The following is a 26,374-nucleotide window of genomic DNA, read 5'->3' on the forward strand; positions in this document are numbered from 1 at the left end:
CTTTTCAAACTGTCTAAATTATAAGATTATTAAAATCAGAAGCTATCTAAAACTTTTTTTTCTCACTAGATCACTGGTTTATTGTAAAAAGATATTGAGCGAGATGGAAGAGATGTTTAGGGCAAGGTATCAGGACAGGACCCTCTCTGAGCGCATCCCTGCCCCCCAAATCTCCACATAGCCACCAATCTAGAAACTCTAAAACTTCTCTTGATCTATTCAACAAGAAGTGACCCTCCTTTCTTTAAAGCAGGGGCCAGAGACTATGACAGGCAGGGAGGCCAAATCCAGTCTCTTTGGAAGGAAGTTTTTATTGGAACGTGACCACCCTCGATTGGTTACCAAGGGGCTGTGGCCGCTTTCATGCTACAACGTCAGAGTCACACAGTTGTGACTCAGACCATATGGCCCTCAAAGCTAAAAATATATACTATCTAGCCCTTTGCAGACAAAGTTTGCCAACACCTGTTTTAAATCCCTACAGGAATGTGTTCATGACACTGATTTATCCTGCCTTGAATTACAGTTATGTGTATATTTTCTTGTCACCATCACAAACACTGTGACTCCAGGGTAGAGACTGGGTCCTTCTTAGGTCTGTAAGCCCCACTTATTGACTCAGTCAATAAATGTTAATTCAGTATTCTCTCAAAAAATTGAGTAGATTAGTTGATACTTTTTAATGCTACATCTTTGCTAGGACTAAAATCAGTCATTATAAAAATCAAATTGAAATTGAAATTTTTTGACTACCATCTAAATCCTTCAATTAATTTATAAAAACTTCAATGTCGCAATTCAAATCTAACTTGAATTACTTATTAAATATATTTTGAGGAAAAATTTTTTGGAAACTACTTTTTTAAATAAATTAGATAAAGGTCATTTAGAAACAATTCTGTGTGCCTCATATATCTAAAGGGGAAAAGTAATCTACCTACCTTGGGCTTAAATTTTTTGAAAAGCATTGAAAGTACTATTTCCCATTCTGTTTCACTAAACTGAACTTACTGCTTTAGACAATTAATAAATATGCCAACTTACAGTGGCTGTGAAGTTGAGAGATGGCTTTAAGACAGTAGCATAATCAAAAAATTCAATGATGTAATCGTGTTGCTTGAAAAATACATTGGAGCTTGCATTTCTTGAGATACCTGTTTTGGAAATTGCACCATTTAGAAAGTAAAAGTAATATATCACCAACAGCTTCTATCCACCAAATCTCTCCATCTGAGCTACTTCCCAAAGGGGTTAGGATATCAGGACACAGAAGCCTCTTTGGCTTGGCCACAAAGAGGACCATACATGTCCTCTGTGGATCCCTTCTGAGCACCATTAGTGTTCCCCAATCAATGACATGTGCACCAGAGATCAGGCCACTGACAGAATAGTCTTTTTGCACTTTCGGGGATTGGTGAAAGCCATTAAAAAACAGCCACCGAAAGATCCAAGTAATTAACCTTTATTTTATTATTAAACGAGAAAACTGTCTAGGAGCAGGTGAGATTTCAGAAGATGTTATTTTAAAAAAAAAAAAAAAAGGAGGATGGTTAGTCAGCTGAAAAGGTAGCCCTTCCATATAGTTTTCAGTTTGGAAAAAACAAAAAAAGAGAGATGGAAAAAATTATAAATACCTATCACAGGTGGTTGAGGTACATCCTTTCAAAGAAAATAAGTTTCCCCTTCATTACGAAAACATTCTGCAAGTTAGACTAACAGTCACGACAATCTCAGCATTAACTAGCATCCTTAGGCAACAGTGCCCTCAAATGAACGTACCGATTATAATAAGAGATGACAGAGCAGCACAACAGAAATAGCTTTACCTTCACTTCAAAGGCTACAAACCTGGGGCTTCCTTGGTGGCGCAGTGGTTGAGAGTCCGCCTGCCGATGCAGAGGACACGGGTTCGTGCCCCGGTCCGGGAGGATCCCACATGCCGCGGAGCGGCTGGGCCCATGAGCCATGGCCGCTGAGCCTGCGCGTCCGGAGCCTGTGCTCTGCAACGGGAGAGGCCAGAGGCCCGCGTACCGCCAAAAAAAAAAAAAAAAAAAGTCTACAAACCTGTAAGTGATTCTGTGACTGTGGCTAAAATTTCTACCGGTCCAGGAGAAGACAGATTCATGTGTTCAGAAAGGCCATCCGAAAAATCCATTACCTTTTTCATCTCTTCATCGTTAAAAGAGAAGTTTGCAGATCCATTTATCTGTTTTGTTAAAAAAATTTTCAATGTCATTCTTCACTTCAGCACTTCAAATTTTAGAAATAAAACCCAAACTAAGTCACAACGACACAATGGTTCTGTTTCCACTTTAATCATTTTTTTAAAAAAGGGTAAATTCTCATTTGTTCAATGATAGAAAGCTCTTGATTTTCTTATGCTCAGCTTTTGGTTGATTCAGTATAAAATCTTATTTCTAGAGAAAGTACACTTACAGTTTTTCCCCATTACAAGTTATAAGATATTTGCAAAAGTTACCTTAAATGTTTTTGTAATATTTTTCTTCACACCCCAAAAGGATAAAGGTAAAAATGTAAGTGTTAGGTCTCCTTTCACTGGCTTCCCATATGTATACCTGAAAAATAATACACGAGGCCTAACTTAAAAGAATTGTATTAAAAACATACACTTATTACAAATTTCTAAAACTAAAACATAGTTAGAAATGTGCTTAATAAATGGTGATCCTTGATATTAAGTCTCCAAAATGAGAAGACTTTTAACTACAATACCTCAAAAACAGTTCATAATACACACTTTACCCACCCTCTGGAGACTCCAGAGAAAATCTGATCATAATTGGAAGTGACAGTTTCCCATCAAAAGATTTTTAAAAGATTATGAAAATCTTTTATTCTTAGAAATCTGGACTGGCCCATTAACTGCATGCCCAGGAGACTTTGTAGCTCTTGAATATTTTTAAATGTTAGTTGAAATTGCATTTGCCGTGGCGAATTTTATTTATTTTGATGAGGTGGGAATAGTGAGCAGACGTTCACATCAAAGCTAATAAACAAATGCAGATTTTTATTCATCTCAGTTAAAGATTTCAAAACTAAAATGAGCGTGTTAACCTTGTGCTCCAGGAAATTTCCAGTAATCTTCTGCACATTATCTATGCCTTCATGGGACAGATGGCTTCTAGCAAAAGTAACCAAAATTGTTATCATCTACTCACAGAGATGACCATAATGGCTAATACAAATAAATATTTAAAATCATATCTATAACTTAATAACCACCATCCAAGTGATAAGACAACAGAATTCATCTCTCAAAGTACACCCAAAGAACAACTGGATTTCAAGTCCTACTCTTTACCCCCAATTCCATGACAAGACCAAAACTATTGCCCATACACCTTAATTTGGTTCACTCAAAGTGACAGGCTTTTGATTGCGTACGGAGGACTCTGCTTTGCTACACACAGCTTGAAACTGAAATCTTAGGAGTTACGTTGCTTACCCATTTGTTCTTTTCAATAAGCATTTATTGGAAGCCCTCTCCATGACTGGCACTGTGCTAGGCACCCAGGTGCGGTAGTAACCATGACACAGACACAACCTCAAAAGGGTGGAACAGCCACGTTTTTAGTGCTGTGTGAGCTATAAGGATAGAGGGTTAGGGGCAAGCAGCCACGCCTTGAAATTGCCTATGTAAAGGCCTCTTGGTCAGCAAAAGCATTCTGCATTCTTGGAAGCACAAGTAAGATCTGGGAGGAGACTTTGGGAGGGTAGATGAGGGGCTGGGTGAGGTGTTTCAAAAGACATGAAGCTAGAAAAGAACTCTGTAAGATACACTAAAAAGTTTGAACTTCACCCTCAAGGCAATGGTCTGAAAGAAGAAGGCAGAAGGGGGTGTGGGGGGGGGTGGTTAGGATGAGGTGGTGAAGAAAGAGAGAAGGCGGAGAAGGCCAACAAGAAGAGGAAACAACAAGACGTCTGGATCCAAAGTAGAGGGAAGATTGGATGTGGTAAAAATAGAGGCAGGAAAAAGTTTTAAGAAACTACAACCGTAGCTGAAGAGGTGACATTCCTGAATCAAGGAGGTGGCGGTGGAGAAAGGTAGATGGATTATTTGAGAGATATTAAGGAGCGAGACCCAACAGCACTGGAGGTTGACCGGCTATGGGGGTTGAGGGAGTCAGACAAGCACAGCTGACTCCAGCTAAAGAGAGTGTCCTGCAGTCCACCCAAGAGAGGGATGCCGAGAACCAGGTTTGGGGAAGATGACTGACTAAAATATCTGTAGGAGGGCTTCCCTGGTGGCGCAGTGGTTGAGGGTCCGCCTGCCTATGCGGGGGACGCGGGTTCGTGCCCCGGTCCGGGAAGATCCCACATGCAAAAAAAAAAAAAAAAAAAAAAAAAAAAAATATATATATATATATCTGTGGGATATCCAGTGGGCAATGTCCAGTGGGCAGCGAGACATGGGGATCTGACTGTAAAGCTAGAAATGTGGGCTGGCGATACAGATTTAGGTTTCATCAAATTATAAACAGCAGAAGCCCTGGCCATGGAGAAGAAAACTCCGAGTAAATGTGTAAAAAGAGAAAAGAGAGCCAAAGCTGGAACTCTAGGGAACAAGAACGTTTACAATGTGATCAGAAGAGAGTTGTCTGCAAAGAGTCTCAAAGGAGCAGCCTAAGGGAAAGGAGAAAAACCAGAAAGGAAATGGGAGAGGACAGCAATGTCCGATGCTGCAAAGGGAGAAAAAAGTTGTAAAAGCCTAAGAAAGTACACACAAGGCGAGGCAAGGAGGTCTTTGTGCGGTGGTGAAAGCAGTTTCCATATCACGGTGAGCGAGAAAGGAAGAACGCAGGGGGCTAAAGAACGAACAGGATGTGAAGAAGGGGAAAAGGCAGCTCCAACTCTTCAAAGAGGCGAGAGACAGGGCAGCAGCTAGGAGGAGGCATGAAGGTCAGGGAGGGCTCGTTTCCTTTAATGACAGAAACGTTTGAACACAGAGATAAAGAGCAAAAGGTTAAAGATACCAAATGGAAGAAATCAAGACACAGGTGAGAGGGGAAGTGGGCCTGGGATTCTCCAGACAGAAGAGTGAATCCAAGGCCCAACTGGAAGGATCAGCCTGAAGGGAGGAGAGACATAGACAGACCCTCACCATCATCACTTCCATCTTCTCCAGGACACGGTATTTATAGAATAGGTCTCCACCGATTTTTAGAGACTGATAAGAGACCTTGCTAGTCAAAAGATTTCCTGAATCTGTTGCAAAGTTGTAAATTATATCCACAATCTGAATTTAAAAAGACCCTCCTGGGGCTTCCCTGGTGGCGCCGTGGTTGAGAGTCCGCCTGCCGATGCAGAGGACACGGGTTCGTGCCCCGGTCCAGGAAGATCCCACATGCCGCGGAGCGGCTGGGCCCGTGAGCCGTGGCCGCTGAGCCTGCGCGTCCGGAGCCTGTGCTCCGCAACGGGAGAGGCCCGCGAACCGCAAAAAAAAAAAAAAAAAAAAAAAAAAAAAGACCCCCCTGAAATGCACTGATAGGCCCAGAACTCATGAACGCTGGGGTGGAGGAGGCCTCTGGGGAAAGGGCCTCGGCCCTGTCGGGATCTGCTCATCTGAATTCACACACAAGATCTGCGCTGCCCTGGCACAGAACCGCCTTACTTTGCTCCCAAAGCGGACATCATCCCTAGGCAACTGAAACCTGAAGGAAGAAGATTTAATAGGAAGGAAATACTCGGAACGGACTACAGGCAGACCTCGTTTTATTGTGCTTTGCACAGTAAACACACAGATACTGTGATTTTTACAAATTGAAGGTTTGTGGCAATCTTGCGATGAGCAAGTCTATTGATGCCCTTTTTCCAAGAGCATTTGCTCACTTCATGTCTCTGTAACACATTTTGGTAATTCTCACAATATTTCAAGCTTTTTCATTACTATTAAATTTGCTGTGGTGATCTGTGATCAGCAATCTTTGAGTTTACTATTGCAAAAAAAAAAATCACAGTTCACTAAAGGCTCAGATGGTGGTGAGTCTTTTTTAGGAATAAAGTATTTTCTAATCATTGTAGGTACATTGGTTTTTTAGACATAACTATACTGAAGCCGAGCAGGACCCTGTGGGACTGCCGGGCACAAAAGCCTTTCTGTGTTCCCTTCACTGAGTTCCAAAGGACAAGTTCAAACAGTTGCTAATCAGGGAAGGGAGGGGATGCAGAGACAAGGGAGGAGCGGTCAGGAAACAATAGTGCAGCCTCGGGGCAGGGTCCTGGTTCCCCCCCGCAAAGGATACACATAACAGTATCTTTGAGCTCTTCTGCAGAACTAAAACCCCCAGCAAATGGAAGATGTTAAGTACTCGATGAAGCACGCTTCATTCCAGAGGTCACAGTTCGCCCATCATCACCTGGTACCAGATGACCCCTGCATTGAAGGAATGCAAGCCCTGCATGTCCCCTGATCCTTTTCAGCAACCCCGCCCCTTGACTATAAAACTCCTCACAAACGTCCCTGGGTTCGGACACACAGTTCCGAGGGCATTAGCCCACCTGATCCCCTTTGCCTGGCAAAGGAATAAAGCTATTCTTTTTTACTTCACCCATAACTCTGTCTCCGAGAATTAATTCGGTGCCGGGGCACAGAGGCCAGATTCGGCTTTACTATTGCACACTTAATAGACTACGATCTAGAATAAAATAACTTCTATACACATTGGGAAACCGAAAAAACTTCACGTGACTCTCTTTACTGCGATATTTTCTTTATTGCGGTGGCCTGGGACTGAACCCACAATCTCCAAGGTATGCCTGTACTATGAGAACTAGCCATGTCTGAGAACTTTAATTGGCAACAATTGTCTCACTACCTAGAACAGACAAACCAAACGCTAAGATGGGCTTTCTGATGTGTCTAGGCTAACGTCGTCCCCAGTCACTTAATCAAACACTCTAGGTGTCAAGGTGAAGGTATTTCATAGGTGTGATTAAAGTCTATAGTCGGTTGATTTTAAGTAGAGGAGAGTATCCTAGATCATCTGATCAGGCTGATCTAATCAGTTGAAAAGCCTTAACGCAGAGCTGACAATTCCCTAAAGAGGAAGAAATCCTGCCTGTGAACAGAAACGTCAGCCCGTACCTGAGAGCTCTAGCCGCCCTTCCTGACAACCTGCCTTACAGATTTTGGATTTCCCTAGTTAGTCCCCCCAGTCAAATAAGCCAACTCCTTGCAGTAAATCTCTTAATATATGCCTCCTGCTGCTTCTACTTCTCTGGCTATAGCTCGACTGATACACATACTAAAGAAAAAGCTGAGAACACAACCTGTTGAGCCCTAAAGAACTGCCTGGGGACCGTCACAATTGCCATGTCATTCTCAGCCATTAGCATCTCAAAGGGGCTCCACAAATGAGAATCAGGATGAAACTGCGGAGTTGGTGGGAAGAGGCTGTCAGTGTTGTTGCTTCAGGGGATCCACACCCCCTGAAAATGTACAATAAATTCCCTAGATGTACAATAAATTTCCTAGAGAGTTACCAAAGTTTAAGAACCACTGTTTTAACTGGTTATGCTAAATCCCTGGCACACCCCTGAAAACTAAAAACAGAAAAAAAGAAAGTATCAATTTTCAACCTAATCCATGTGGACATTGATGGTTTATGCGGATTTGAAGTCACTAAGTTTTATAAGCGTTAGTCAAAGAACTCAAAATAAAACGCAGACAGAATGCCTGACCTTCAGCTAAGACCAAGGGCAGGAAAATAATTATGACAAAGCGGGCATTTATGTGTTTTCCAAACCATAAATTCAGCCACAGAACCCAAATTCACATGGTAAGCTACCTCTTAGTTGAACTAACTTGGTATACAAATGGTAGACACATTTTTGCCTTTATGTCACATGGGTGTCACATGGTTTGTTTGCCAAAAGAATCTAAAGCAGGAGTCCTCAGACGTTTTGGTGCGTGGACTCACTGCCCATTGACTGCCACTGCCACAAACCCTCACCAGGAGAGGAATATTGCAATGAGTGGTGAAATGGGGTCCAGTTTTTACCAGCTATTACAAATAAATTCTGAAGCTAAATAAATTTCACAAACAGCACAGATATTGACACATCAAAAATAAATGCTACAGGGCTTCCCTGGTGGCGCAGTGGTTGAGAGTCCGCCTGCCAAGGCAGGGGACACGGGTTCGTGGCCCGGTCCGGGAAGATCCCACATGCCGCGGAGCGGCTGGGCCCGTAAGCCATGGCCGCTGAGCCTGCGCGTCCGGAGCCTGTGCTCCGCAACGGGAGAGGCCACAGCAGTGAGAGGCCCGCGTACCGAAAAAATAAATTTATTAATTAATTTTAAAAAATAAATGCTACAAGGCACACCCATCCTGGGGAAGAAAAGGCAAGCACCTCTCCATAAGGGCTGCGGAGGTCACGGGGAGTGTGCTGAGGTTTACTGGGGCCCACAGCAAGACCTTCTCTGGTTGGAAGAGGCGCAGGGGACACCAAGGAGGGACAGCTGAGCAGGGAAAGGGCACCGCAATGCTCCACGAGGTCCTGGCCCCTTAGAGGATTAGGTTGGCACCCAGCCCGCACGCAGGCTGCTCTCCTTAGGAGGCCTAGTCACCCAGGCCAACTCCAACCCACTGACAGGTTCCGGCCGAGGAGGGACGTGCGTCACAGGTGTCACCGCATCCAAGTCCTAGCAAACCCCGGGGGATGGGGAGGGACAAAAAAAATTTTTTTTAATTTAAAATGCTACAAGAAATCGGTCCTGGAATTACTTGAGGGCACTCCCAGCCTATACGTTTGAGAGCCAGTGGTCTGGAACTCTGAAGACGCTTTTTGCCTCAGCAAAACAAAATGCTGTGATGTTCGAGCCATTGGATCAAAATCATGAAAGCCACCAGACAGCAGTTACACGGGGCGGGGCTGGAAGTCCCCTGTGTCCAAAAGCTGAAATGGATGATGAATGTGGATCACTGACTCATCTGTGAATTGCAATAAGGCAACCAAACCCCTCCCCCAAGTCTCAACCTCCATTATAGACAGCTGAATGAGGACTAAATAAAGCTTTTTTTTCAATCTGGCACAATCTATCAGGTAAAACCCTTGACTAGCCTTAGAAAGACACTAGCCTATGGGGAATATTTTAGGACTGGATCAGCTTGGAAGCAGAGACATGGGTGCAAAGACCTGTGCAGACATGTTCCGTGCTTCATTATTTATTATAAACACTTGTTTCCTGCCCATTGGGGTATTTTAATAAACAACATATTGTGCTAATGTTCTGGAGTATATAATGAGCTCTTTGTCATACAGTTTCAGAACAGTTTAAGGTCATAGAAAGCAATATGATACTTACTTTGCTGTGACGGTACCATTTAAACTCACAGAATTTAAAGAACAGTATAATGGTGTCTGCAAAGTGACTTCAAATTTTGGTAATACTGGAAAAGAAAAGCAAGGATATTTTAAACAATCCATTTACCTCTCATTTTACAACTTAACAAACTAGAGAACAGAACTGCTCTAAGGGAGTTGATAAATGGTACCACTGGCACTTAGATTCACTAGGCTCCAAGTACACATTAACACATAGATTAAAGTACTTCATTCCACTCAAAATCAGAAACCCTACAAGGCTGGTAACTAGAGAGCGATGGGGATGGGGGAGTTGCTATGGACACTCGGGTCTGTGAAGCCTCCCACCGGTAGAATCTAAACCGTATCCACATGCAAAGCCATCTGAGTGCCAGAAGGCCAGGGTTTTCACTCACCTGTCACCCACCAGTGTGCACTTACTGCTTGTTAAAATACTTCCATATCACTCGGTAAATAGCTACTTCTGAGCAGCCCCTTCCCTAGGACTTTTTTCCAATTTGGTTATGAAAAGCACATCCTGAGACCCTAAGACTCTCCTTTCTCTTCAGGGTGACACACATGCAGTCACAGAGAATCCACGTCCTTTGAGACCATCAAAGGTAAATGTGGTGACAGTCTAACGCGATGGATTACTACGAAGTTGTGTCCTAGGATTTCTAGTTAAGAACTGAGATATGGCTACAAAGTAATGATGCTTTTCTTGTGCAACAGGTACTGGTTCCCGAAGGTAACCCTAAAATTAGAAACCCCTACTTTGGTTGGCTTTATATAATTAGGCTATGAAATATTTTATAAATAGTAATATTATTTAATATAAAGCACCTCACTGGAGTAAAAAAAAATTTCATTTCCTTCCAATCTATAGAAATATTCCTCTTCTCTAACTTCACTGACCAATGAAATAGATCCATCTCATAACAAGGCATCTCACCATTCAGTTAACGCAAGAGAAGAATCAAGACGACCAATAAGTCAGCAGAACAGGACAGACCTCCAGCTCCAGGCTAAAGACCCTTGGAGTGCCAAGATGCTCTGAGGTCCGAGACCACTCCAGGACTCTGACCCTCCTCCAAGGTCCTGGCCACTCAGAGGTGGAATTTTCTTAGACCAAGGAAGTTAAAATGTCCCCTCCTCAAACATCACAGGTTGGCAATCAATTGCCCCTCCACTACATACCCCCTTCAACAACATACATGCACCCAGCACCGCCTCTGTGTGAAATAAAAACAGCCTATAGAAGCCTCAGCCACCTCTGATTTACTCCTCTAGATCGGGGCTGTCCAAAAGAAACAAAATCTGAGCCACATGGTGTAGTTTTAAATTTCTAGTAGCCACATTTAAAAAGGAAAAAGAAGAAGGTGAAATTAATTTTTGTAATATTTTTACCTAAAGCCATATATCTAAAATATTATCATTTCAATATGTAATCAATATAAATAATTATTATTAATGAGTTATTTTTCTTACTTTTCTTATACCGTCTTCAAAATTTCGCATTCTACATGCTTAGAGCACATCTCCATTTAGACCAGCCACATTTAAGTGCTCAGCGGCCAACGTGGTGAGCGACCCCTGAACCGGACAACACAGCTCCCGATGGGGGAGTCAGTAAACAATGACCAGCGTGAGCTAAGAATGGGTTTTGCATTTCCAATCGGTTGGAAACAATCAAAAGAAGACTATTTCACGACATGGGAAAATTATATGAAATCCAAATTTCCACGTCCATAAATAAAACTGCATTGGATCACAACCACTTTCACTTACATACTGTCTACGGCTGCTTCGTGCTACAGCCGCAAAGTGGATTGGTTAAGACAGAGCCATGTGGCCCACAGAGCATAAAGTTTTACTATCTGGCAATTCACAGGAAAAAGCTTTGCTGCTCCCTGTTCTAGGTGATCGTGAGGCTGCGCTGTGACAATGCTGTATGGGATTCACGGACCGGAGCCACAAAGGTGCAAGCAAACGACTTTCCAGAGAATTTCTACTGCCTGAATGAGACACAAACTCAAAAAGTAACACAAATCAGATGAAAACGCTTGTGTGCAACCTCAAAACAGCTGTTCAAAGTACAACTAATTGTGGGTCCTATGCCTTCACTCTCCGATTTCCTTCCTCTCCATCCACCAACAAAACACTGCGGTCGCACATTGCTTACATCTACGTGTTTCCAAATGCGATATTACAAATGTGGCACCTGCAGGAAGAGGATTTACCCAAGTTAAACCCTGTCTTCACCAGTGTTGACCAAGTGAAAGATATGGGAAATGACTGTGGTTATGCTTTAAAAAAAAAACACCGTACAAAATTTTAAATATGTTATGATCACAGCAAAGTAGAAAAACAGAATAACTATACATACAAAGAGCAGGATAATGGGACTACAGCCAATCTTATTCCTACTTTACTCTTTATAAAGAAAAAATGTTCAGACCTATAGGAAATACTAGGATTTTACCTGGTAAAAATCCACTGGGATTTTTACTTTAAATAGTACATCTCTTAGAAATTTCTCTTATCTCTGTGGAAAGTAATAAATGTGTTTTCCATCAAAATAAGTTGAAGAACTCTTACCGTATTCTGAAACCTGAAATGACTGATAATATGTCTGGTCCTATTGGGAAGAAGAAGAAAAAGACAAGAAAATATATGAGTTCTTATTTAATTACTTTGCTTGCTTGCTTCCCTCACAAAAACATTTAGAAAACATTTTTTATTACATTTATAATTATTTAACGAACAAAACAATTTATTTTAACTCCGTAGACGTTTATTTTCAGTTATCTGCAACATGCAGTCTGTGAATTTCATGAGTGTTTCTTAACAATCCACTAACATAACAAGGTGACCTGTCTCTTTAATTCACTGCAGGTCATTGAAACAAACCGCTTAACCTGACTTCCCTCATTTGTGAAATGAGAACAAGATTAAATTAGATAATTTAGGAATTTATCAAGCAAGGGTAACACATGTCAAACTAACAGGAAATGACTTCAAATTTGGTTTGTGTATCCCTATCAAAGCAAACCAATGAAGAATATATAAAAGAGTCAAGAATGCAAAATCACCATGGACCACCACCCTTTATCTTCCTAATTCCTTGAAGTATTTTCTACTGTAACCCTTAAATCAGTACACTTTACCCTTTTTTTTTTTTTTTTTTTTTTTTTTTGCGGTACACGGGCCTCTCACTGTTGTGGCCTCTCCCGTTGCGGAGCACAGGCTCCGGACGCGCAGGCTCAGCGGCCATGGCTCACGGGCCCAGCCGCTCCGCGGCATGTGGGATCTTCCCGGACCGGGGCACAAACCCGCGCCCCCTGCATCGGCAGGCGGACTCTCAACCACTGCGCCACCAGGGAAGCCCACTCTACCCTATTTTAACAGCTACTGTTAATTATTTCCTTTTCCAGTGTCAACAAGAAAACGTGTGGCCTAGAATATCTTTTTTTCTCCAACTCCTCATATTTCTATTTCTCCGTTCCTAGTCATACGTAACACATTAAATAGAACCACTTCAAGATAGCTAAGAAATTCCACCAATGAAATGTGTATTCCAATTCTGATTCCCTAAGTTTATCAAAGCAAATACACAGATGCAGCTACAAGATATTGGTTTTTTTTTTTAAATCATATTTGTTTAACCTAAAGTAACTGTACATCACCTAAACTAACATGATAGTCTAAATCAACTCTACCTCGATAAAAAGTAAATAAAATTTTAATAAATAAACTGTACACCAGCAAACTATTTTTTAATCCTAAAAGAAGGATACAGTTCATTTCAAGTATAAGACAAATATAACTACTTATATGCCAACAAAATAATTGTCTAAAACCTGGCTTCAGTGTTGGCATTTAAAGTAGATCCCAAAGAACTTGTGTTGATCAGTCTTTAAGAATCTCCACATTTGTCACTTCTATCTTAAAGTGTTTTCATGTCATATAAAGGAATGTTATAAATTACATGTCTTTGATTCATTTATAAGTTCTGATTTGTCATCCTCAAAAATTAAATCAAGAAGGCAGTCTACCTTTAATACCTGTTTTACTGATAACATAAGAATTCTAGTCATGGGACTTCCCTGGTGGTCCAGTGGTTAAGAATCTGCCTTCCGATGCAGGGGACGCAGGTTCAATCCCTGGTCGGGGAGCTAAGATCCCACATGACACAGGGCAAGTAAGCCCATGCACCGCAACTACTGAGCCTGCGTGCTCTGGAGCCCACGCGTGACAACAAAAAGATGTCGCAACTAAGACCCGACGTAACCCAATGAACAACTACATAAAAATAAAATAAATATTAAAAAAAAGAATTCTGGTCTTTACATTACTTTTTGCTTTACAAGTGAGGTAAGGCACAGGTAAGGCTGTGGAATAAGGAATTTAACAACGATGATGTCTGTTCCTCAAGTTAAGTTCGTAGAGCAAACACCAAGAGGGTACTACATGTAAAACACCAGGTGAGGCTCTGTAAAGGTTAATTACAGTTCTCAGCATCAGAATTTCAGTCTAGAGGTGGAGCAGACACATTCCAGTGCAATACTGCAAGGCTGACAGTGCCCTGGAGTTCCATGCACTGTGCTTCTCTCACTCTCCCCTATACTCGACTTAAACACACTTCCACCTCTGCCCATCTTCCAAGACTTGGCTCAAATATTACTGCGTCTCTGGATCCCCAACCTAAAAGTAATCTCTATGCCTCCATGCACTTTAGTCCTCCTTTCTTTGTCACTTTTCACCCTGTATCCTGAATATTTAGGTACATGGTTTATCTTGCTGTAAGTTCTTTGAGAGCCAGGTCCATGTTACACCGTGTTTTTATCCTTCATAGTTTATCCCTTGAGTTGCCAACCTAACAGACTGCCTGATACCAAAAAAGTTCTCAAATAACATGTATTAGACTGAATAAAAAGTGCTAGCTTTGGCAAACGTGGAAAATCAACTAATTTGTTTGGGCCTCCTTTCAACAGCCTTGAAACCAACTTTTAGGCAATTATTTAACAAACAAGTAGTTACATTAGTTTACATTTGAAATAAAATTCTCCCTTCCTGCCTCCTACATTACCAGTCATCCCTGACAATTCCTAGACTTTCCGTCTCTCTGGTTAGTCTGCTCCCCTTCATTCAGTCTGTAAACACTGTCACATCTTCTGTTCTCCTGGTACTCTTATCTTTCTGACTTGTTGCGTTAACGGTCCTTTCTTTTCTGATCCAGAAGTGTTGGCCCTTCGTATCCTGAAGCCAATGCTCTTGATAAGTGAGCTCATCAACGCTCATGGTGTTAACTGTCATCTCCACGCTAAACACTCCTAAACCTTTATCTCTGGCCATCCCTCAAGCTGGAGATTCAGACTCAAATCCACCTTCGGGACACCTCTACCTGAATGTTCTACAGAACATCCTGAACTCCTTTATCTGGGTTCAGCCTCCACCAGGGACCTTTTCTTGATCGCCTCTCCCCGTGCTGGGTTAGAGCCCCTTCTCTCCCATAATACCCTGTGTATAACTCTATCACTTTACTTTACACAGTATACTATAATTATCTGCTTTGTGCCCATCACCGGAAACAGACTATGAAGTCATTGGGGGCACAGCACCTAATTCAGCATGCTTTCAAGGTTTATTGAATGAATGTATGTATTAATGAATGAACGCATTGAATTTTGTCCCCGGGCTGGTTCTGGTACCGGAGGCTCATCAGATTAGCCTCAGTTATTGTACAGCATCTCCTGCAAGAAATTGAAATAACCTTCAGACTACCCTGAGGAGGCACAGCCATTTGTCAAGTGACCCATGGTTAAAGTTAATTAAGTAAGGAGGCCATTGGACTGATGGGGCTCTCATGCCGTGGGTGCCCTACGTAAACAAACCAGGATCTAAGCCTGTGAATGCCTCACGGTTATGAAATCAAAATGCTAAGGACAACCAATCAGAAACAGTCACCTAGGCTTTAAGCTATGGTCAATCTATGATTTCCTTTCTTTGCTTCCACCTTTTCTCTATAAAGTCTCTCCACCTCTTGTCTGAGGGGACTCTCCAACTACTTCCAGTTTGGCACTGCCAATTCCAATCGATTTCTCCTCAAATAAACTCAAAATTTTTAATATGCTTCAGTATATCTTTTGAGATTTTGAGGTTTCCAGCGTGGTAGTTGGGAGACTGTAAGGTTTTTGATAAAGCAGGATAAGAAAGCCCGTGAAGAGATCAAGGTTTTGGTCTTAGCTATGCAGAATTACATCTTTTCTGTAAAAGAAAAGGATAAGCATGAGATGGGTGCAGACAAGGTAGATCTGTAAATGTGGCAGAGAAATTTAAAGAAACTCCTATCTGATGCCATGTGTTTTCTTTACAAAGTAGAAAGGGAGATTATCTACCGAGAGTGAGGATGGAGAAACCAGAATCTCCCCAGAAGATAGCATTTTCCTGAATCCCTTCCCTCATTAGAAAGAATCACAAATATTCTGGTACCCATCAAGACTGGAGCTAAACATCCAAAGAACTGAAGTTGTTCTATACCCGATAATTACTCATAGTGAGAGGACTTGGGAAGAGTGAATCTAACCAACAACCAAGACACAGACTATATTGTCTGTGACACAGGGCTCCAGGTGGAAGGAGCCTGGTGCAGGCATCCTATACCACAAGAACATGCACACCCTAAGAAGTTTCACCATTTGCACCAAATACATTATGCTGTACAAGGGACAAACTGGTTTCCTTAGTAGAAAAGTACGAACTAGAAGCATGCTCTCTTTAAAAACAAACAAAAATCACTCATTTAACCCTCTCTGTTGCTACTGAAAGTGCAAAGAATTGAGGTCTTCAAAGACATGCAACATGACCAGCTTTCTTGGGCACCAAACTCAAGCAAGAGGAAAAAGCAGAAGTGTAGCTACAGCTTTGTACTGAATGGGAAAGGCACCCTTGAGGCAAAATAATTCCATTTGCTGCTCATTTCTCCTTTTCTTACTCCACCCAGCGCCTCAGTACTCATTTCAGGCTCCACCTTGGTACCCAGTGTGCTGTCGCCAGCAGTTGGAGTCCAGTGAGTTACAGATCTCCTCTATGTCACTGACAAGTAAGCATCGTACAGGACTACACACACATCACATGAGTATCAAGTGGCTGCCTTTGAGGTTGTACAATAATAAGATAAAATAATTGGGTCCACTGCATAAAGGGTATCCAGGACCTCTCTGCACTTTCTGTGAATCTACCTCAAACAAAAAGTTCTTTTAAAAATTAATCTTCTTACAGATTCACAGACATAGAAAGCAAACTTATTGTTACCAAAGGGGAAAATGGGGGGGGGGGGATAAATTAGGAGTTCATGATTAACAGATACACACTACTATATATAAAATAGATAAACAACAAGGATCTACTATATAGCACAGGGAAATACATTCAATATTTTGTAATAGCCTATAATGGAAAAGAATCTGAAAAATGGATATATACGTATACATAACTGAATCACTATGCTGACACCTGAAACAAACACAGCATTGTAAATCAACTACACTTCAATTTAAAAAAAAGATGCAGCTCTAAAAAAAAAAATTAAAGTCATAGAATTAAAAAAAATTAATCTTATGGCTCATAATACCAAGATTATACAGTCTGCCAGGTGACAGCGAGCTAATCCTTAGTAAATACACAAGTATATGCATAAATAGCACACCAAAAAGTCAGAGTTCTTACTAAATTTTACTAACTTTAAGAGGGCTTAAAAATAATCATCATCAAGACTTGCTTTATAATAATGTCACTCTGATTACCTGCATGTCACTACAAATCAAAGCCCTGGTAAGTCCTGTATACATTGTCCTTCAGTAGTAATACTAAAATCAGGCCATATTTTTTCTAGAGACAAAATGGGATTTCAAAACAGTCTCCTGAAAATAATTATTTTCCCCTCCCTAAAATTTATACTAAGCATGGTCACTGCCTTGGGAAAATAAAAATATGGTCTATAATGGTGGATAGTTTAAATGATAAATATATTTCCTCCATACTAATTATTCACAGCTAAAAGGAAAAGAGTTTAATAATAAACAATATAGAGTCCTTGAATGCTGTGCGAGAGTCAAGGAAAGATAAACCAGAGACCAAGGCTGGATCCAGGCTGCTTGTCATAACATTTCTTTGACTATACTGACCTCTGGTGGCCATTGGAGGAGTCTTTTTTTTTTTTTTTTTTTTTTTTTTTTTTAATAACGGGGCTTGTTTTCCCTTAGTTGTGTGCCTTCACATTGTATCACCTAGGGGGGCTCCTTTGACAATGTATACGTATATTAAATCATCACATTGTACACTTTAAATATCTTACAATTTTATTTGTCAATTATATCTCAGTAAAGCTGGAAGGAAAAACCATGATATCACCACTAATAGGTTCCTGATCAATATGCCTGTCTTCAAAAAGATAAAGATGTTTATAGAATGTGGAAAAGGGGACATTATATTTAGTTCAAGACCAATGACTATGGTATAGCCTTCACGCATTCATTTAACAAGTACTGACTTCTACCTTGTGCAAAGAACCGCGCTAAGTCTCCAAGACACGGGGGAACAAGACTCTGCCTACAGACCTCATACGGACTCTGCGTATCAGGTCCTGCCAATCAAGCAACAGCAATGGACCAAGAGAAGCACAGTGTGCTACGCTAACGTCCAGAGGCGCTAGGCCATCGAAGATAATGCCTGAGGACAAAAGCAAGGAGCTAGAAAAACAGGGTTCCATGCAGAGGGAGCAGCCTGCGTGGAAGGCTCTGGGACAGGACGGACTGGTGAGTTTAAGAAACTTAAGTACTAATACATCTAAAGCATAGAGTTCAAGGGTAAGGGTGGCCCTTAACAAGGCCAAAGAGGTGGGCAACGACCAGATTTTGTGATTTTTTTTTTTTATTTTTCAAGCACTTGAATTTCCTTAAGAGCATTTATCTTTTTTTCCTATTAAAGCAATCGGACAGGTCAAGTCCACAAACTACTACATGAGAAATCCGGTAATTTTTTCACCCTGCAGTCTCACATCTCCCAGCCTTTCTCCACTATTCTAGTCTCCTCTCTCCCCTGGTACATATTCTGTGTACCACTCACCGAACAAAGGAATCCCAGAGAGGCTGTTACCCACAAGGCTGAGACCTGGTCACTGTGTAGAAGTGGCCTCGGAATGGGCCAGCGATGGACATCTGACCCAGTGACCCATCCGCAGGCTGCCAGCCACCCATGCAGAGGCTTGCTTGTAGTACTCTGAGGACATGGTTATTAGGCTAAGCCAGTGCGCTCAGTCCAGATCTGGACCAGAGAACACCCTAGGGGCTGGACAGAAGCGAAGGGAATGGGGCCGACCACAAGGACAGAGGAAGCCACTGGCCCCAAAGCACAGGCGCTCATGCTGACAACAGACCATCTTTATCCCCAGGCGGCCTGAGAGAGACTCGCTCCTTGGAGGCACCTGACAGGCCTCACTGACTGAGCGCCTCACAAGTCCTCTGCTATTGCACCACCTCGTGTTCTTCTGTCACCCTTGCGTCACTTAACTTTGTCATAATTGTCATCTCCCCACAATAGTCTTTGAAGACAGAGATCAGATGTTAAGCTTCCTGGTATCCTATCACCGCACTATAAGCCCTCAACACATATTTGATGGAGGATGCTAGATGGATGGATGGACGGGTGGATGGATGAATGGATAGATGGATGGATGAACAAACAGTTGATTCCTGGGGAAATGATAATGAAACCAAAACGTGGGAACAGAGAATAAAATCCTAACTCCTTAAAACTCACAACATGCCTCCTAATTTTCACCTCCCAGCATCCTCGACGTGCTCCAATCCCTCCGTTCTCCCCAGTCCCCAGACCCCGGGGCTCTCCTCCACCTTCCCTGCCTCGACACAAACCCTCCTCTCTCCTACGTCTCACAAGCACCTACTCTGTCCGCCTTTTCTACAAGCTCCAATGTCTGGTCCCCCCGGCGTTCATCACCCCCGCTCTCAGCCCCCATAACTCCTTGTACGCTGTCTCACTTCCTCTGTGGCACAAACTCTCCACGAGCCCAGCGTGATCCTCGTCTTCACGCAGACGCTCAAAAAACATGTGCTAAGGGGACCTAGTTCTGCTTTTAAAATGTGGCCCCCGAAAATGCTAACTAAAGGAAAAATTTTTAAGTTTTAATTTATTAGGTACTTGGTACTTTTATCTTACCTCAGGCCACCCGCTAATGAATGACTAAGTGGCTCTCGAAGGAGGAAGGAGAGGACATTTTTCGAAGGGGACATTTGGTGACATCTGGAGACATCTCTGGTTGTCACGACTTGGAGGGAGGGGACAGCTGCTACTGGCATTTAGTGGGTTAAGGTCAGAGATGCTGCTAAACGTCCCACAGTGCACAGGACAGCCCCGCAACAAAGAATTTTTTACCGTAATGTCAAAAGTGAGAAGCCCTGTTCTAACAGAATTTTTAAAGCTCTCATGTATATACATTTTAATAAATTCCAAAAAAAATTAGAAATATTCAATGAATCTTCAAAGACCACAGAGTGATGCACCAGAGAAAACCCGAGGCAGAGACACGGAGGGCGTTCTAGTGCCCCTGCCCTGTTAGACCTCGGAGCCATGGGAGTTGGCAGCAAATACAAGAAGTAAGCGGGGGAGCTGGGCAGAATGAAGCATAGGGGAGCAGAAGACTGATGTAGCTGTTACGGTCACTAGACTTTTGTTTTTGTTTTTGCTTTTGCTTTTAACATCTTTATTGGAGTGTAATTGCTTTACACTGGTGTGTTAGTTTCTACTTTATAACAAAGTGAATCAGCTATACATATACATACATCCCCATATCTCTTTCCCCCTGCGTCTCCCTCCCACCCTCCCTATCCCACCCCTCCAGGTGGTCACAAAGCACCAAGCTGATCTCCCTGTGCTATGCGGCTGCTTCCCACTAGCTATCTATTTTACATTTGGTAGTGTATATATGTCCATGCTACTCTCACTTTGTCCCAGCTTACCCTTCCCCCTCCCCATGTCCTCAAGTCCATTCTCTACATCTGTGTCTTTATTCCTGTCCTGCCCCTAGGTTCGTCAGAACCTTTTTTTTTTTTTAGATTCCATATATATGTGTTAGCATATGGTATTTGTTTTTCTCTTTCTGACTTACTTCACTCTTTATGACAGTCTCTAGGTCCATCCATCTCACTACAAATAACTCAATTTCATTTCTTTTTATGGCTGAGTAATATTCCATTGTATATATATGCCACATCTTCTTTATCCATTCATCTGTCAATGGACACTTAGGTTGCTTCCATGTCCTGGCTATTGTACATAGAGCTGCAATGAACATTGTGGTACATGACTCTTTTTGAATTATGGTTTTCTCAGGGTATATGCCCAGTATTGGGATTGCTGGATCATATGGTAGTTCTATTTGTAGTTTTTTAAGGAACCTCCATACTGTTCTCCATAGTGGCTGTATCAATTTACATTCCCACCAACAGTGCAAGAGGCTTCCCTTTTTTCCACACCCTCTCCAGCATTTATTGTTTGTAGATTTTTTGATGATGGCCATTCTGACCAGCGTGAGGTGATACCTCATTGTGGTTTTGATTTGCATTTCTCTAATGATTAGCGATGTTGAGCATTCTTTTCATGTGTTTGTTGGCTGCATGAGCCGCTTGTATATTTGGGAGATTAATCCTCTGTCCGTTGATTTGTTTGCAAATATTTTCTCCCATTTTGAGGGTTGTGTTTTCATCTTGTTTATGGTTTCCTTTGCTGTGCAAAAGCTTTTAAGTTTCATTAGGTCCCATTTGTTTATTTTTGGTTTTATTTCCATTACTCTAGGAGGTGGGTCAAAAAGCATCTTGCTGTGATTTATGTCATAGAGTTTCCTGCCTATGTTTTCCTCTAAGAGTTTTATAGTGTCTGGCCTTATGAAATTAGAACACTCCCTAACACCATATACGAAAATAAACTCAAAATGGATTAAAGACCTGAAGGTCACTAGAGTTTTTAAAACAAAGATAAAGTAGGTTAGACCAATCTCTCATCAGAAGTCATTACTCTGAGACATAAGATTTGCCAAATAATTGCTATGTACTCATTACTTAGTTTTAAAATACTCAATGTGTACAATAACTAAGTACAATAAATATTTAATCAGCTTTATACTAAAATGTGAAATGTCTTAACCTTTAAACGTTACATTATAGAAAAAGACAACGATTAAAACTCTAACATGTTATAACACAGGCTAACCCATTGCTAACAAAAGTAAATTAAAAATAAAACCACTTAAATTATCTAGATACTCAGATTAATGTTTTTCTGTTCACTAAATAAATGACTTCAGAGATATTTTCCCCACCGGACCTATTTAAAACATTTTAACATTCCCCCTCAAAATGTATTTATACTCACATTCACTTGAACTTGGATGGACCAGTCACCAAGCATTGGATGGGAAGATAACTGGAAAGTTTTGGAAACGACTCCAAGGTCACTTTGTTCTGACAACCACTGTTGGATCAAATTTGACTTGGGATCCTACAATGAAAACCATGCGTGTTAACGACGTAAAACCCCCCGTCTGATGTGGATCCAACCTGGTTACGAATACAGCCCTGCAGTACTCCCAGGCGCATGCAAAGTGTGGGACAGAGGGAGTTCTTGGAAAATGTCAGCTCTCTACTACCAAAGACGATGAATAAAAATTATTTCTTCTCTCATATTCTCCTGAGACCATCTTTACTCTGCTCCACCTTTTAAATCTTGGGACGTACTTCCTGCTACGTGAAACACTACAACGTGTACCTCACCAAACCTACGCTGCTGCGGGTGGTGCTGCTGAGAGAAAACCCCGCTGTAGGGATAACAGGTCCCTGTGTCAAAGGCACTCTGCCGTATCACCACCACTCACACGTCACTCAGTCACTATGATTCCCCTACAGCACAGGATTAGCCTCCCATTACAGCTGAGAGAAACCCCCGCTGTAGGGATAACAGGTCCCTGTGTCAAAGGCACTCTGCCGTATCACCACCACTCACACGTCACTCAGTCACTATGATTCCCCTACAGCACAGGATTAGCCTCCCATTACAGCTGAGGAAACGGGCGCCCAGAGCGGGTAGGTAAGCCCTCAACCACAAACAGCTGGTCCAATGTCACAGCACCAACACACGATGGAGCTCGGGATTCAAACCCACGTGTCTTTTGACTCAACAAAAGTTGTGTCACGGGGGTGCTTAACCAAGGGGATGCATGAAGAACACCTGAGTCTTCCCAGGCTCTCCCAGAGCACGCTGCCTCCATCCAATCCCATCCCAGCCCTGTCAACTCTGTCCCTCTAACATCTCACGTCCAGCCACCATTTTCTAACTATCGCAACTAGCCTCTCTCCTCCAGTCTTGCCCCCGCCAACACATCTTCCCCACTGCCAAACGCAAACCTGTGGTTGAGGCAAAGTGGCTGAAGCACCAGACACCGTTCCTGGCAAATTACAAGCAATGAGTAAACACTCGCTATGACCAGTATATCAGACCACCAGGTGACGATGACTTCTGTTTGCCAGCAGAATGAGGTCTACACTCCTCTGCGTAGTTTACAAGACTTAGTCAGCTGACCCCATCTACGTTTCTACGCACATCTTCCTCCAAACAGACAGACTTGTTTGCAGTTCGCCCCAAACGCCCATGCACCTAGGCCTCTACCATTGCTGCATGGAAGACCCTTCCTTCCTTGTCCAGATGGTGAAATAAGCTCCAACTTCCTGCCTTCTACACATGCCTCCAAGAGGCAGGAGTGGCCACTCCCTAGAGAAACCCCAATACGCCCGTTGTTTCCCCCCTAACATGTACTACTGTTTAAGGTTATCATTTGTTATCTGGGTTTTTTGTCATTGCTACTTTTTTTTTTTTTTTTTTTTTTTGCAGTACGCGGGCCTCTCACCTCTGTGGCCTCTCCAGTTGCAGAGCACAGGCTCCGAACGCGCAGGCTTAGTGGCCATGGCTCACAGGCGCAGCTGCTCCGCGGCAGGGGGGAGCCTCCCGGACCGGGGCACGAACCCGTGTCCCCTGCATCGGCAGGCAGATTCTCAGCCACTGCACCACCAGGGAAGCCCCACTGTTACTTTTTGGTTTTGGTGTTTCTTTGTTCCCTGGATTATGAACTCTGGGATCAAATTTTTTCCCTGATTCTTTTTTTTTGAATTTTATTTTATTTATTTTTTTATACAGCAGGTTCTTATTAGTTACCCATTTTATACATATTACTGTATACATGTCAATCCCAGGCTCCCAGTTCATCCCACCACCATCCCTGATTCCTAATCTCTACCCTCTGACTCAAGGTAGTGGGTTGGCCTGGTTATTAGAAGTCAGAGGAAACCTCCCTCCGCAAGCGGGGGAGACTGTGTAAGTCGGGGTAAGTACAATGCTGAGAACTGAGTAGGAAGTGGTCTAGGAAGGCAGAAACAAATTGTTAAAACCAAAGACCAGGGGGCTACCCTGGCGGCGCAGGGGTTAAGAATCCGCCTGCCAATGCAGGCCACACGGGTTCAATCCCTGGTCCGGGAAGATCCCACATGCCGCGGAGCAACTAAGCCTGTGCACCACAACTACTGAGCCTGCGCTCTAGAGTCCGTGAGCCACAACTACTGAACCTGAAAGCCACAACTACTGAGCCCATGCACCTAGAGCCCGTGCTCTGCAACAAGAGAAGCCACCGCAATGAGAAGCCCGCGCGCCGCAACAAAGAGTAGCCCCCGCTCGCCTCAACTAGAGAACGCCCACATGCAGCAACTAAGACCCAACACAGCCAAAAATAAATAAATAATTTTTTAAAAAAACCAAAGACCACAAGTGGGTCAAGAATAAGCGGGTCACCATCCTTGGCAAGCCCTGGGGCAGGCAGTGCAGTCAGAGCTGGCTCTCCTGCCCCTGTCAAGACTGGGATGGCTACGGAGCTCAAAGGATCAAAAACAAATGAAGAAATACAAAGAGCTAATAAATATATGCTGTCTAAGAATTAAGGGAATGCAAATGAAAACAATGAAAGGCCATTTTTCTTCCATCACGCTGACAAAAATAAAAAATGATAATAATAATTCCCAGTGTCACTTAAAATGTAGGGAGAGAAATGTACATAGTCCACCGATGTATTATTTTGGTGAAGGTACACATTTCTCCCACAACCCTACAAACAAAGGAAATCCAAACTGAAGTCTTCGATGACCTGGAGGATATGCAGGGCTGGGAGTGAATGAGATAAATCCCTCGTTTCCCAAGCCTGTCTTGGACCTGGGCATATCACCCACAAGGAAGAGACAGAGAATGTAGAAATGCCAGAAGTCCTTACAGAGCACATGAGGATCTGAACAGGTGACGCATGGTGGCATCACAGCAGAGCCCAGCATTTGCATGTGGTCACCTGCTACTGGGATGCACACAGGACAGCCAAGTATGATATGAACAGTGCCCCTGTCACAGCCTGAACAGCCACGTGGCTGGAGACACTGGGAAAGTGGCCCCTCGTGCTCTTTGAGTCACCTCTGCACAGCCTGGGCTCTCCATCAGGTGCCTGTGTCAGCCACCTCAAGCAATAAACTCCCTGGCTGGAGAAGGCAAATATTTCTGCCAGTCCCCAGAGTCCTGGATTATGCACAAGGTGTGTGCCTAGCATGTAGAATTAAAGACATCAAATCGCTTAAATGAGGTGCCACCACTGCTCCAGGCCAAAGTGTCAGAGCACAGGCACAGGGCAGACCCCAAGCTAGCAGCTGTGCCCACAAGATCACTCACCTATACCAGGAGCAACAACTTCTCAGGAAGGGCAGCCAGGGTAGAAAACAGCGTGCCAGCTGACATCACACATTGGAGACACTTACTTCCGTAGTTTAAGGACAGACTGGCTGCAGAAAGCCAGAATTAGGGGAAGAGGTTTATTCCACCATAAAAAAGTCCCTGAAGCCCCTTTGCTTCCTGAGAAGGTCAGTTACTGGGTCAGGGAAAACACCCAATGATCCAAAAAAAAAACACTGAACATGTCTGAACATGCTGTGATGATCAATATTTTAGCCACATCCTACAGTCAGTCATTCTTGGCTGGGCAAGATGGGCCCCAAAAAGCGGGCCTCCTGTAGTTCCCAGATGCCTTCTCCACACTTGCCTGCAGGTGGTGCTGTTCCCAGGTGCCTTCTCCACACTTGCCTGCAGGTGGTGCTGTGCTAGAGAGTACAATTTCGTCCAAGTCAGGGGCTCTCGTTACACTACAGTCCCACTTTTCTCTGGGAAGTTTTTCTAAGAAACCACCTGTCCCATACTGAAAGATGTAGAAAAAGAAAACATCACAGTCTGGTGAACCCTGGCCCAAAGGGCTCTTTTCAGATGGAGGAGTACAGGGTGTGGGCATTCACATCAACGCTCTGACCCACGAGTACTGTGGTGAGTACGGCACCCACATGTGCATTCACTCACTGGTCCCAAACACAGCGGGTTCCGAGTAGAACTCTCCTGCCCTGGCCAAGGGGACCACCCAGCCGCCATGCCAGCGGGATCCCTCGGGACCAGAAACAGCAAGAGGAAGGGCTCTCTGTGCACTTCTGGGAAAGCCAAATGTGCACTTCTGGGAAAGCCAAATGTGCACTTCTGGGAAAGCCAAATGTGACAGGCGAAGTCCAAAATCGGAGAGAGGAACCCAAAGAATCCACAAATCACAATCAGCAGGGTTCGTTCTGGGTTAACGCTTACAACAGACAATTGATCCAGGGCTGATCTTTATTCGCCTGAGACAGAAAGAGGCAGATCGACTGTAAACAACCAGACACAGGCAGACAGTCACTTCTAAATCCTCCATTTACACATAGCGTCTAGTAAGTTCTCAGTATTTGTGGATAAATGTTGAAGGACCGTATGAATGGCATCCCTAAACTGCTCAGAGAGTTACATGAATTTAGAAATGCTATTCACTATGGCGATCTGCTTTATTCCAACACAGCAAAGGCAGACGTTCACAGAGCTGCTGACT

General features: G+C 43.0%; 1 protein-coding gene across 1 annotated transcript in view; it reads right to left on the reverse strand.

Moving 5' to 3' along the window:
* Positions 1-26,374, reverse strand: part of CD109 (CD109 molecule) — a 113,073-nt gene that overhangs the window by 58,444 nt on the left and 28,255 nt on the right. Inside the window, exons 5-10 of the mRNA XM_065888660.1 lie at positions 21,772-21,897; positions 11,923-11,962; positions 9,326-9,410; positions 2,480-2,576; positions 2,065-2,206; positions 1,045-1,154 (exon numbers count right to left, since the gene is read on the reverse strand). Of these exons, the coding sequence (XP_065744732.1) occupies positions 1,045-1,154; positions 2,065-2,206; positions 2,480-2,576; positions 9,326-9,410; positions 11,923-11,962; positions 21,772-21,897 (600 nt within the window). The remainder of the gene's footprint in view (positions 1-1,044; positions 1,155-2,064; positions 2,207-2,479; positions 2,577-9,325; positions 9,411-11,922; positions 11,963-21,771; positions 21,898-26,374) is intronic.

Source organism: Phocoena phocoena, chromosome 12 (genome assembly GCF_963924675.1).
Source record: "Phocoena phocoena chromosome 12, mPhoPho1.1, whole genome shotgun sequence".
Classification (NCBI taxonomy): domain Eukaryota; kingdom Metazoa; phylum Chordata; class Mammalia; order Artiodactyla; family Phocoenidae; genus Phocoena; species Phocoena phocoena.